Source organism: Pinus tabuliformis, chromosome 8, assembly GCF_031772625.1.
Source record: "Pinus tabuliformis cultivar Carrire ecotype Pingquan chromosome 8, CPIR1, whole genome shotgun sequence".
NCBI lineage: Eukaryota > Viridiplantae > Streptophyta > Pinopsida > Pinales > Pinaceae > Pinus > Pinus tabuliformis.
In genome coordinates this window covers 1,910,760,324-1,910,773,601 of record NC_142294.1, presented here as the reverse complement: position 1 = coordinate 1,910,773,601, position 13,278 = coordinate 1,910,760,324, and the positions used below count along the sequence as shown (strand labels likewise).

General features: G+C 37.5%; 2 protein-coding genes across 4 annotated transcripts; both read left to right on the top strand.

Annotated features, from left to right (window-relative positions):
- Window positions 1-1,225: 1,225 nt before the first annotated feature.
- On the top strand, window positions 1,226-3,195 carry LOC149244091 (TMV resistance protein N-like). Its single transcript, XM_089371418.1, has 4 exons — window positions 1,226-1,850; window positions 1,963-2,484; window positions 2,573-3,030; window positions 3,119-3,195. The coding sequence occupies exons 1-4, from the start codon at window positions 1,381-1,383 to the stop codon at window positions 3,193-3,195; spliced, it is 1,527 nt and encodes a 508-aa protein (XP_089227544.1). The 5' UTR covers window positions 1,226-1,380.
- An 8,022-nt stretch (window positions 3,196-11,217) lies between these two features.
- LOC149244090 (uncharacterized) lies at window positions 11,218-12,943 on the top strand. 3 transcript variants are annotated; one of them, XR_016245821.1, is made up of 4 exons: window positions 11,218-11,373; window positions 11,477-12,169; window positions 12,376-12,432; window positions 12,583-12,943. XR_016245821.1 is itself a non-coding variant. In XM_089367918.1 (2 exons), exons 1-2 carry the CDS (start codon window positions 11,227-11,229, stop codon window positions 12,107-12,109), a joined length of 780 nt encoding a protein of 259 aa, XP_089224044.1. In that variant the 5' UTR covers window positions 11,218-11,226; the 3' UTR covers window positions 12,110-12,369. The 3 variants fall into 3 exon arrangements, 1 of the variants encoding a protein (XP_089224044.1); XR_016245820.1 differs by having other exon boundaries at window positions 12,536-12,943; XM_089367918.1 differs by lacking the exons at window positions 12,376-12,432; window positions 12,583-12,943 and having other exon boundaries at window positions 11,477-12,369.
- Window positions 12,944-13,278: the final 335 nt, after the last annotated feature.

Genomic DNA, 13,278 nt, shown 5'->3' with positions numbered 1-13,278 from the left:
GGTTCATATTCCTACGGTATAATATTATAGATATGGTTTATAATATTAATCCTATGGTTTAATATAAATCCCTTGGGTTTATAATATAAATTCATTGGGTTTATAATATTAATCATTAGGTTTATATTTGTAGGGTATAGTATTAAGCCTAGGGTTTACAATATTAATCCCTTGGATTTATTAATTTTAGTGTTAATATTTCTATGGTTTAATAATATTAATCCTAGCATCTAATGTTATTCCTTTAGGTTTGTAATCCCTTGAGTTTTTAATATTAATCCAATGAGTTTATTAATACCTTTGGTTTCTGATATTAATGATAGGGTTTAATATTAGGCCTATGTTTTATAATATGAATCTTAGGGTTTTAAATTAATCCCTTAAGTTTATAATCCTTTGGGTCTATAATATTAATCCTTTGGTTTTATAATATTAATCTTTTGGGTTTATGTTCCTAGGATTTAATATTAATCCTAAGGATTAATGTTTTCCCATAGGTTTAAAATCCCTTAGGTTTCTTAATCACATATGTTTATAATGTTAATTCTAAGGTTTATAATATTAATCTTAGAGTTTAATGTTTATTTTAGGGTTTATATCCCTTCAGTTTATAATATTATTCCCATGGGTTTATAATCCCTTTTATGAGTCCTTTGCATTTATGATATCATCCTTTTGGTTTATTAATCTAAAGGTTCATATTCCTAAGCTATAATATTATTCACAAGATTTATAATATTAAGTTCTAATTTAAATTCCTTAATTTTATAATACAAATTTCTTGGGTTTGTTAATTATATTATATTTTGAAATATAGCTATTAATATTATATAAAAAATAATATTATATTAATATATAATATAATATTAATATAATAACAATATTATTATTAACAATTACCAATATTTACTTTTTAATAGTCATTTTTACATTATAAATTTAATAATTTTATCAACCACATAATTTGTAAATATACTTCATATAAACCTATATCAACCACATAATAAATAAATGTGATTGTGCTGGTGTTTATCCCATGGCAAATCGTTGGAGTTTAACTTGACCTCTGCCGATGTTCACCCGCAAACAATTTTGGAGCAGTTGTGAAATGTGATTTACAGCTGTCGGCAGAGTAATATTTTGAAGACTTCTCGATCTCCTTTGCTCTTTTTTTATGTGGTTCACTGTACCCATCTTTGTGCTTTTATAATCTCATCTACATGTTTTCTGCTGGCAACTGCCTTCCTCTGTTTCCTCTCAGGCGGAGTGCTTGCTTCATCTACATCTTTTCTGCTGGCAACTGCCTTCCTCTGTTTCTCTCTCAGGCGGAGTGCTTGCTTCATCTACTGTACCTGCATCCTATCCCATCGAAAATTCAGTATGGAGCAAGTCCCAGAGCCAGCAACATACCAGGTTTTGATAAACTACAGAACGGTCGACACCATGAACACTCTTGCGAGTCTCATCTACCATAGTCTCACAAAGCGTGGGTTGTGTGTCTTCTTCTATGATCAGATGGAAGTTTGCGCGGAAGATACTGTCATCTCTGTTATCCAAGAAGCTATTAGCAGCACCTCCATTCACGTTACCATTATTTCTGAGCATTACGCTGAGTCACATTGGTGCTTGGATGAGTTGAGCTGGATTGTGGGATCATCTCATGACCGCACCATTCTACCCGTGTTTTCCAATGTCGAACCTGCTAATCTTCGTCAGATTGGATGGGGAAGTTATGCCGAGGCCTTCCGAAAACATGAAGCCGAATACACCATCGAAGAGGTGGAGGCATGGAAGGAGGCCCTGAGAAAAGTTGCAGACATTGCTGGTTTCGTCTTCAAAACGAAGGAAAGGTGAATCCGTACTTACTTTGGACACATTCTATAGAGAGTTTCACATTCATCTAAAAATGTTGTCACTTTCCCTAATCGTACTTACAACTATGACTGTCTGTTTGGATTGCAGTGACCATGGAAGGTTTTTGGAGAACATTGTGAATGATGTATGGAGAATGGTCAGACGGGAGCCCATACAGATTGAGAAATACCACGTGTTCATAAATCACAGAGGGCCTGACGCCAATCTCACTCACGCCAGCCTCATCTACCATCGTCTTAGGCACTGCGGGTTGCGCGTCTTTCTGGATGCGAAGGAACTTAGGGGAGGATACACTCTCTACGATGCGATCCATGAAGCTATTACCAGTGCATCAGTTCATATTGTTATTTTTTCCAAGACATATGCCGAATCACGTTGGTGCTTGAATGAATTGTGTTGGATTCTGAGATCAGCTAAGGAGCGCACCACTACCATTATACCCATCTTTTGTGACGTTGAGCCTAAAGACCTTCGAGACATTGAAGGGGGTGGACCTTACAACGAAGGCTTTCAGTACCACCAAAGGCATGGAGGAGTGGTGGCAAAATGGAAGGAAGCACTGAAAAAGGCCGCAAATATTTCTGGTTACATCGCTAAATCAAATGGAAGGTGAACACTTACTTTCCTTATTCTTCCCATTTAAAACTTTAATTTTGGATTATAGATTCTCACTTTCTTCTTCTTCTTTCTTAATCAGTGACTATGGGATGTATTTGGAGCAAATTTTGAGTATTGTATTGGCAAAGGTAAAAGAAGGGGAACCCTTAGAAGTGGCTAAACACCCAGTTGCACTGGACGAAGCAGCCAAGGATTTCCAAAGTAAAATTCTGAATCTAAGCGACACAAATATTGTGGGGATTACTGGGATGGGCGGCATCAGGAAGACGACTCTCGCTAAACATCTCTACAATGTAAAACGTTCTGACTTTCCTCGATCATGTTTTTTGCTTAACGTGAGGGGAAGGGATTTAACATCTTTACAGAACCAGTTAATTCGTGATCTGTTGGGTCATGATTTGGATATTGATAATACAATCCAAGGAAAGGCTATTTTGCAACGCAGTCTACAAGCTCTCCTAGCTCTGATTGTTCTGGATGAGGTTGATGATATGGAGCGAATCCACAATCTACTAGATATTGATGCAGTGGGACCTTGTAGTCTGATTTTGCTCGCATCTCGCCATAGGGATTTACTCCGACCATCACCAAAAGCTTTGTTATATGATGTAAAGCCATTAAATAGACAGCATACCCAAGAGCTCTTTTGCTGCTATGCTTTCGATCTATCAGAACCAGTTCAAGGGTTTGAAGACTTGGTGAAGGAGCTACTAGAAATTTGTGATGGGTTGCCTTCATCCTTAAAGGTTTTGGGCCAACATCTTGCTGGCAATCGTGACAAAACCTATTGGAAGCTGCAGGTGGAAAAGTTTTCTAAAACATTACCAGATGATACAATAAACACATTAAAAGCGAGTTACGAGGATCTGAAAAAGTAAGAGAAAGAGATGTTTTTGGACATTGGGTGTTTCCTGGCGGGAGAAGACCAAGGGCTAATAGTCCGAGTCTTGGAGGGATTAGGTTATTGTTACGTCAGAGACTGCCTTAAAAGTCTACATAAAAAATGCCTTCTCGAGTATGATCATGATATGGAGACCAGCAATTATGTAAGGAAAATAATCAGCGTTTCATTTTGTTTCCAAGTTGTGAATTTAAAAAAAAAATGCTTTTGTATTAATATTAAACAGATAGTACATATGTATTTTGATTACAGTTTTCTTTTTCAGCAGACATTACTTCCAAAAAGACAATGATCTGTGCCTTTTTTTGCTAACCATATCTTCTAGTTCTATGTACACAAGTGTTTTAGTTCATTATCAGTTTTACTCAGTCTATATACCATTTAATTAATGATAAAAAAAAAACACAAAGAGTATTCATCTTCTTACAGTAAAAAAGTCCCATATGTTCTTCATTACTCAGTATTTTCTTTTAACTAGTTGATATTTCCCACATTTGTCTTAACCCCGTGATCAAATGCTGTAAAAAAAATTTACCAGGTTTTTTCCCAATACCTCTTTTGGATAGTAAATCTGCAGTCCAGTTCTGTTGTTTGTTCTCTGTACATGTGATCAATGTTGTACATGTGATCAATGTTGATGTGTTGGTATGTGCTTACTATTCAAAATAAAAGAATTGAATTTATTATATCCTTTAATCCAATCTATAATGCCTTTTTCATCCTCATAGACCTGGAGGCTCTCCAATCCCAACCATATCCCTGCTATAACTGATTATTTCCCTGCTTTTCCCAACCATATCCCTGCTATAACTGATAATTTCCCTGCTTGGTACAGACAAAGTGCCAGGATGAGCAACCTAAGCATTCCCGAGTCATGATGCACAATCAACTTAAGGGATTGGCCAGACATATTTCCAGAGAGGAACTTTTCGAGTTCCCAAAGAATAAGCCCCTCCGCCTTAGTTGCTCAAGGGATATAACGGAAATGTTTCAGTTGCAGGTATTTGTATCAGGTCTCCACATTCTCTCTGATTCCTTTATTGATCTATATTATAATTTTGAGCTATTTTGAGGAGGCAGCCATTTAACTTAGGTTAATGTGATTGTTCTTGTCAGGACGGCTCAGAATCCTATTTAACACGAGGAATTCGCATTCTTAAAGATCAGAATCTCCCAGAACTCACAAATCACATAAACATTAGGGGTGTTCGCCTTTTAGTGGTTGACCATCCCATGAACTTGTTTGTTGGGGGTTTTTCTGGTAAAATCCCAAAAACAAAAAAAACTGAACACACAGAGGCAATGCTCTGTTTCCTTCTCTCCACAGGATCTTTTGCACAGGGAAGCCTTTTAAAAAAATGTCTGAGAACAGAGTATTACACCACCATAAAAAGATTTCTATTCATTAAAATATAATGCCTGATACATATTCATCCTCTTTTACTGAGAGGGATTCACCAAAAATACATTCAACAAAACTCTGTCTCCACCTGAGAATTTACACTGCTGGTGTGTAAAAACCCATTTACATTTACTGCTGTGAAAAGATTTTACATAAACTGCTGTAAAAATCCTTTTTCACTTACTGGTGTAAAAGTCTTCTTTTACATACTGCTGTAAAAATAATTTACATATGCAGCTCCAAAAGAAATTATATGCTCATACTCCCCGCACTGCTGTGCATATCCTCCTTTCAAAAATCAACAACACAAAAAAAATTTCATGTTGTTCCCTCTATTCTTTCGCTGCTGCGAGCTTCCATTTCATCCCATGTGCAAAAAAAAAAAAATACAACTACAATACAGAGCACGTTTTCACTTGTTATGTTTCCATTACACAATGGTCAACGCGCGCTCAAAAACATAACTTACATAGTGTACATATGCCATACAAAAAATACGTAACATGCATATGCGCCCATACCTCCGATATAAAAAAAACATTAAAATTTAAATTTTCACCAACCTATTACCTATCACAATAACTATGAAATAAATACTATTACGGCGGTCAAACAAATTTGATTTTACTCCACGCAAGTATTTAATGTTGGCTCGTATGCAGGTTGAAACAATCAACGGCGGAGAACGATGAAGCGGATCGGACGGTGGTGGAGGATTTCGGGAGGCATTTTTATGCTGAACTTTAGGCTCTGAAATGTCAGTTCTACTGACGTAACAGAGGACCACGTGGCTGAGGATAATTGGATCGGGCTCGATTATATGGAAACTGCTTACTGATCGAAAGCGGTCCGAAATTGATAGGTGGTTTTGCTGAGCGGTTTTGGGTGCATTAACTGCTGCTTTACGGGTCAACTCAGGCGCAGTACATACGCTGTTGAAATTACGTTTTCAACACTCCCCTTTAATTTCAACCGCTGGGCATTCGGTCATACCCAGACACTTCCTCAAAAATTCAAAGCTTTTCTGATCCAATGGCTTTGTCAAGATGTCTGCTACCTATTCTTGAGTCCTGCAATGTTCTAAAACAATTTCTCTATTGTTCACCAATTCTCTGATGTAGTGAAACCTTGTATCAATGTGTTTCGTTCTCTTATGAAACACTGAATTCTTTGACAAAGCAATAGCTGAGCTATTGTCACAAAAAATCACCGTCGCTTTTCCCTGCTCTTGGCCTAAGCTCCTCAACATTCTTCTCATCCAAACTGCTTGACATGCTGCTGCTGTCGCTGCCACATATTCAGCCTCTGCTGTAGACAATGCTACAATAGACTGCTTCTTAGAAGCCCATGAAATGGCTCCTGAACCCATATGAAAAACATAACCGGAAGTGCTTTTCCGATCATCTACACTTCCAGCCCAATCACTATCAGTGTATCCAACTAAATTTGAACATTCTGAAGTAGTATATAAAATTCCAAACCTTTTGGTACCTTTGACATACCTCAGAATTCTTTTTGCTGCTTGCCAATGTGCTTCCTTTGGCCTCTCCATGAATCTGGAAATTAAATTAACAGCAAACATAATGTCAGGCCTAGTAGCTGTTAAATACATAAGGCTGCCAACAATACTCTTGTACAAACTAGGATCAAAATCCTTGCTGTTGTCCTCTCTGCTGAGTTTTAATCCCATTACTGTGGGAGTGATCGCTGCTTTGCATTCTTGCATGTTAAATCTACCCAACACTTGATTTACATATCTAGCTTGTGAGATAAAAATTCCTTTTTCATTTTGATCTACTTCTATGCCTAAGAAGTATCTCAAGAAACCCATGTCAGCCATTTCAAATTCCTCTTTCATCACTGATTTAAAATTATCAATGAGCTGATCATCATTACCTGTGAAAATAACATCATCAACATATAAGACAACAATTAAAATTTTACCATCTTTTTCTTTGATGTAGAGAGTGGGCTCTCCCTCACACTTCTCAAATTCTTTCTCCAATAGATATGAATCTATCCTGCTGTACCATGCTCTTGGCGCTTGCTTCAGCCCATAAAGAGCCTTCTTCAATCTGCACACTTTGTGCTCTTCACCTTTCTTCTCATAGCCTAGAGGTTGTTCAACATAAACCTCTTCCATTAACACTCCGTTTAGGAATGCTAACTTCACGTCCATTTGGTAAACTTTCCATTTGTTTTGAGCTGCTATGGACAGCACTGCTCTTACGATTTCCATTCTTGCAACCGGGGCGAAAGTCTCCTCATAATCTCTCCCATACTGCTGCTTGTACCCTTTGACAACTAGCCTTACCTTGTGCCTTTCTATCTTGCCTTCAGCATTGCTCTTGGTCTTGTAGACCCATTTGACTCCAATGACTTCTTTGCCTTTTGGTAGCTCAACCAAATCCCATGTTTTGTTTCTCTCTATGGCATTCATCTCTTCATCCATAGCTTCTATCCATTTCTTATCTTTAATTGCTTATTCGAAATGAATAGGATCATCAACATGACAATACAAGGTAAATAAGGAATTCATTCCTTCATCATAAATGTCACTTAAATTTCTAAACTTCTTACTTCTTTCATTTGGTGTGCAAGTGCTTGATGATGCACTTGAATTTCCTCCTTGTGGTGTGCTTGGAGAAGCACTTTCATTTATCCTCAATGGTGTCCCTTGCTGTCCTTGTGTTGGTGCTGCTGTTTGGGGATGCATTTCAGCCACCTCCTCATTATCTTCATCATGAGACAAACAGTTTTTAACATTCACTGTTTTCTCTATGCTTCCATCCCAAGCTTCCTCCTCAATGAATTAAACATTTCTGCTGACAAAAAACTTCTTGGTAGATGGGATATACAACTTGTAAGCTTTGGATTCCTCACTGTATCCAATGAAGATACATTTCTCCCCTTTGTTGTCCAACTTCCTCCTTAGCTGATCTAGTATGTGTGCATAGGCCACACATCCAAAAACTTTCAAATGGGTGACACCTTGCTTTCTCCCACTCCATGCTTCTTCCGGCACTTTGTTCATCACTGCTTTTGTAGGACACCTGTTCAAAATGTACACTGCACAATGTACAGCTTCAGCCCAATACTCATTTGGCAAATGCTTTGCCTTTAGCATGCTCCTCGCCATATCCATGATGGTCCTGTTCTTCCTTTCAGCAACTCCATTTTGCTGTGGGGTGTACCTAGCTGTAAACTGTTTATGAATTCCATTTTCTCTACAAAACCGTAGAAACTCCTTGGAGATATACTCACCTCCTCTATCAGTTCTCAGAACTTTTATATGCAGCCCGCTTTGGTTTTCCACAAGTGCTTTGAAATTTCGGATTTTTTCAAACACTTCACTTTTGTTTCTAAGAAAATAAGCCCAAGTCTTTCTTGTAAAGTCATCAATAAATGTTAGGAAATATTGGCTGCCTGCTAATGATGGAGCTTGCATCGGTCCACATAAATCTGAGTGGATGATCTCTAAGGGTGCCTTTGCCCTTATGCTTTTACCTGATGGAAAACTTTCTCTGTGTTGTTTTCCCAATATGCAGCCTTCACAAAGGCTGTCCGGTTTCTCTATCAATGGTAATCCTCTTACCATCCCTTTTCTGCTCAACAAATTAAGACCTCCAAAGTTGAGATGTCCAAATTTCAAGTGCCACAACCAATTTTCATCCTTTAGCACACTTTGGAAAGCCTCTTAGGTGACTGCTGCAATTTCTTCTTTATTTTTCAGATCTGCTCTTATTCTAAGAGGGAACATCCTGTTCCTTGTCATCTTTACTTCAGCAATGCATCGTTTGCTGGGTGCTATATCCATGATGGTGCATACATCATTTTCAAAGAAAACATTGTAACCCTTTTGAACAAGCTGTCCAATACTCAAGAGGTTACATCTCATTCCAGGGACATAGTAGACATCTGCTATGGTTTTCTTCTCACCCTTCTTTGTAAATATTTACCTTTTCCCATAACAGAAATTTTGCTATCAGTTCCTAGTGTGACTTCTGATTTCACATTTTTATTTAGGGCAGAAAAGAGGGTTATGTTTCCTGTCATATGGTTGCTGCAACCTGAGTCTAAAAACCATATGTCTTCACTGTTTGTTTCAGCCATGTTACAAGCTAACAGTACATTATCTTGGCTGATGTTTTCTCTAGTGACATTTGCATTTGGTCTATTACTCATATCATGCTGCTTCTTCCTACATTCACTGGCATAGTGCCCATATTTTTTACAATAATAACATTGGACATTGGATTTTTCATACCTTTGTCCTTGAGCATGATGTTGTCCTCTTTGTTGGCTGCTGCCTTGGCCTTGGTTATGATTTGGATTGCTGCCTCTTCCTTGAGCATTTGTTGGGCTGTTCCTTCCACCTCTATTTTGGCTTTTGCCTCTTCCTCTTTTGTTTCCTCTGCCTTGACCTCTTCCTCTTCCAAAAGACATCTGGGTCTTGAAGGCTTGCTCTAGAGATGAGTTCTCATTTCTACTCAACCTCTGCTCATGTGTTATCAGTGATGCATGAAGCTCATCAACTGAAAAGTTTGAGAGATCCTTTGTCTCTTCTATGGTGGTGACAATCACATCAAATGTTTAGGGTAGGACCCTCAATGGTTTCTCCACAATCCTCCTTTCTTCAAGGGTTTTTCCATGAGTCCTCATCTGTGTGACCAAACCAATTACATGTGTGAAGAATGAGTCAATATTGTCTGACTCCTTCATGCACAGGTTTTCAAAATCTCTCCTCAGCAATTGTAGTTTTGCTGTCTTCACTTTCTCCATGCCTTGATAGACTGTTTTGAGGGTTTGCCATGCTTCATTGGATGTCTTAGCTGCTGCTATCCTTGGAAACACACTCTGGTCCACTGCTTGATACAACAATACAATGGCTTTTGCATCCTTCTTCCTATTGCTCTTCAGCAGATCTCTCTCTGCCTGAGTTAAGTTGTTAAATTGATTTTCATCTGTTGGTTCTTCAAACCCATATTCAACAAGTTCCCATAGATCTTGTGAGACAAACAGGGCTTTCATGGTTATTGCCCAATAGTCATAGTTTTTCCCATTAAACTGTGGGAGCTGGGTGTTAAACATACCCATACTAGTGCTGGTGCTAGTCATTCCTTGCATCTTCAACTATGCTTCAATTTCTTGACTGTGTATTTTAAAACACTGACTGTTTCAGCAATAACAAAAAGAAAACTTTGAGGATTACCTGAATCTTTTGCCTGAGACTTCACTTTGCTGGAGAAGATTTACTGCTGCAACAAAAGACTCCTCTCTTCAGCTTCTTGAATACCTTCAAAGAGCCTAAACCTGCTCTGATACCACTGTTGGGGGTTTTTCTGGTAAAATCCCAAAAACAAAAAAAAACTGAACACACAGAGGCAATGCTCTGTTTCCTTCTCCCCACAGGATCTTTTGCACAGGGAAGCCTTTTAAAAAAATGTCTGAGAACAAAGTATTACACCACCATAAAAAGATTTCTATTCATTAAAATATAATGCCTGATACATATTCATCGTCTTTTAGTGAGAGGGATTCACCAAAAATACATTCAACAAAACTCTGTCTTCACCTGAGAATTTACACTGCTGGTGTATAAAAACCCATTTACATTTACTGCTGTGAAAAGATTTTACATAAACTGCTGTAAAAATCCTTTTTCACTTACTGGTGTAAAAGTCTTCTTTTACATGCTGCTGTAAAAATAATTTACATATGCAGCTCCAAAAGAAATTATATGCTCATACTCCCCGCACTGTTGTGCATATCCTCCTTTTAAAAATCAACAACACAAAAACAATTTCATGTTGTTCCCTCTATTCTTTCACTGCTGCGAGCTTCCATTTCATCCCATGTGCAAAAAAAAAAAATACTACTACAATACAAAGCACGTTTTCACTTGTTATGTTTCTATTACACCATGGTCAACGCGCGCTCAAAAACATAACTTACATAGTGTACATATGCCATACAAAAAATACGTATACCTCAGATATAAAAAAAAAACATTAAAATTTAAATTTTCACCAACCTATTACCTATCACAATAACTATGAAATAAATACTATTACGGCGGTCAAACAAATTTGATTTTACTCCACGCAAGTATTTAATGTTGGTTCGTATGCAGGTTGAAACAATCAACGGCGGAGGACGACGAAGCGGATCGGACGGTGGTGGAGGATTTCGAGAGGGATTTTTATGCTGAACTTTAGGCTCCGAAATGTCAGTTTTGCTAACGTAACAGAGGACCACGTGGCTGAGGATAATTGGATCGGGCTCGATTATACGGAAACTGCTTACTGATCGAAAGCGGTCCGAAATTGATAGATGGTTTTTGTGAGTGCATTACCACTGCTTTACGGGTCAACTCAGGCGCAGTACATACGCTTTTGAAATTACGTTTTCAACATTGTCCTCATTTACTATGTCGGGTGACTTGATTTGGCTTCGCTTGAACGAATTTCCATCCATTTCCATTCCGCCTACCATTTCATTGGCCAGATTAAGAGTTTTGGAGCTTCATGATGGTTCTGGTGACCACCTCCAACACACAATCGATAGATTTAATGAGGTATAAATTTAGATTTTAGAATGTTTTGATCAACGATTTAGAGAGTATTTTAATCCAGTTTAAATTCCAGTAGCCAGCCATTAACAGATAACGTACATTGCAGCTTCCTAGTGAGTTGCCTGAGTCGAATAGTGATGCGAGCGGAGCCACATCTGCAAGTTCTTCGAGCAGCCGTGAAACGTTTGATGTTGAACATTATATGAATTTCTGCAAAAATATCTCTAGCGCTCAACAACGTGCAGTGCCATCTTTTTCCCGTTTTTCCCAATGTATAGGAACCGTCATGAATAAAATAATTTTCAAATATTTCACAACTTCACAATCATTCCCCATTCATTTCGGGGAACTTAGAAACCTAAGACACTTAGATCTATCGCGTTGCATTAATCTGACTGAACTGCCTAGTTCCTTCTCTGAATTATTGCATCTTCAATATCTAGCATTGCAATATTGTATTAATTTGTCCATCCCAAAGGATGTTTTGGGAGACATATCAACACTTGAGTATGTTGATTTCAGAGGTTGTGCCAAATTGGTACACTTGCCAGAGGGAATGGCAAAACAAAGGTCTTTAAAGTACCTAAATCTGAAATTCTGCTTCGAATTAAAGGAACTGCCAGCTCTTTCAAGTTTTGTACATCTTAAATTTCTCAACATAGATGGCTGCGTCAAACTGGAAACCCTGAATGATGAAGGTCTGAAATCATTGGAAGAGATCAAAATGGAGGCGTGTTAGAAGCCGCAGATTGTAGAAAGTTGTGTCAACTGGAACGGTTGAAATTTGGAATCTACTTTTGTGAGTATGGATGTACTTTCAATATATCGAATATATTTCCCGTGGCAAAGCCATACAGTTGATTTGTAGTAGTGAATGTTGTGTGATAAAATTAGATTGTGGTGAAAGATAGATATAAGTAGCCGGGCAAGTCATACTTAAATTTTGAGGCAACACTATAATTGTACCGTTGAATGATATTAGTTGAATTTGGGAAAATTTTGCAGCCATCGCTACCTTATATGTCAAGTGCTATCTTTAGAGGAAAAGGAAATGATCACATGGTGGGTCTTTAGCCGAACTAGTATTGGATTTGGTAGGATAATTAAAACTTTGAAATGTGAATCAGGACAAAGCAGCTGAAATGAACTGATTAAATCTGTGCAGACTTTTCACCAGAAAGTAATGCGATGCGTGCTGAACAATTTTTACAGGATTACAGTGCTGGATGTCCCCGCAACAAATGCAACTAGATTATCCTATGTGCTTTATTACAAGCAATCTCAGCTGTCGCTGAATGGTGTACTAGTCGAGACCGATCAGGCGGAAGATGTTACATATATTTATGTACAAAGTGACTCGAATTGCTAAAAGATGAAAGCTACCAACACAAGTTGCTGTATATCACTGGACAGATGGCAGAGGAAATGAGTTGGATGGGGATGAGGAAGATTTCGACGAGGAATGGATAGTGATGCTTGTCACAGATGGCAGGTTTTGGAAGTTGCGAACAAGTCATATTTGCATTCACACCAATGGAGAGTGTACCATGATGAGTAGCAAGGATGCTTCGTTCACAGCTTTTTATTTGAAAATTGTTTGAAGTTGTTTTCAATCTGTATCGATGTCCTCTTGGTTTTATCTTTTAATTAAGAAATTTTAGTCTTATTATTAGGAATTAGAAATGTTTTGTTTATTTTCTTATATTTATTTTTAGGAATTAGAAATGTTTTGTATATTTTCTTATATTTATTTTTTAATATTATCTTTCATGCATTTATTTATAAATGCATATATTTCTTAATATTATCTTTCTTGCATTTATTTATAAATGCATATATTTCTTATTAATAAGTTTGTTTAGTTTTTCATATTTAATAGTTTAGGAAGAAAAATCTCCTTATGGATAA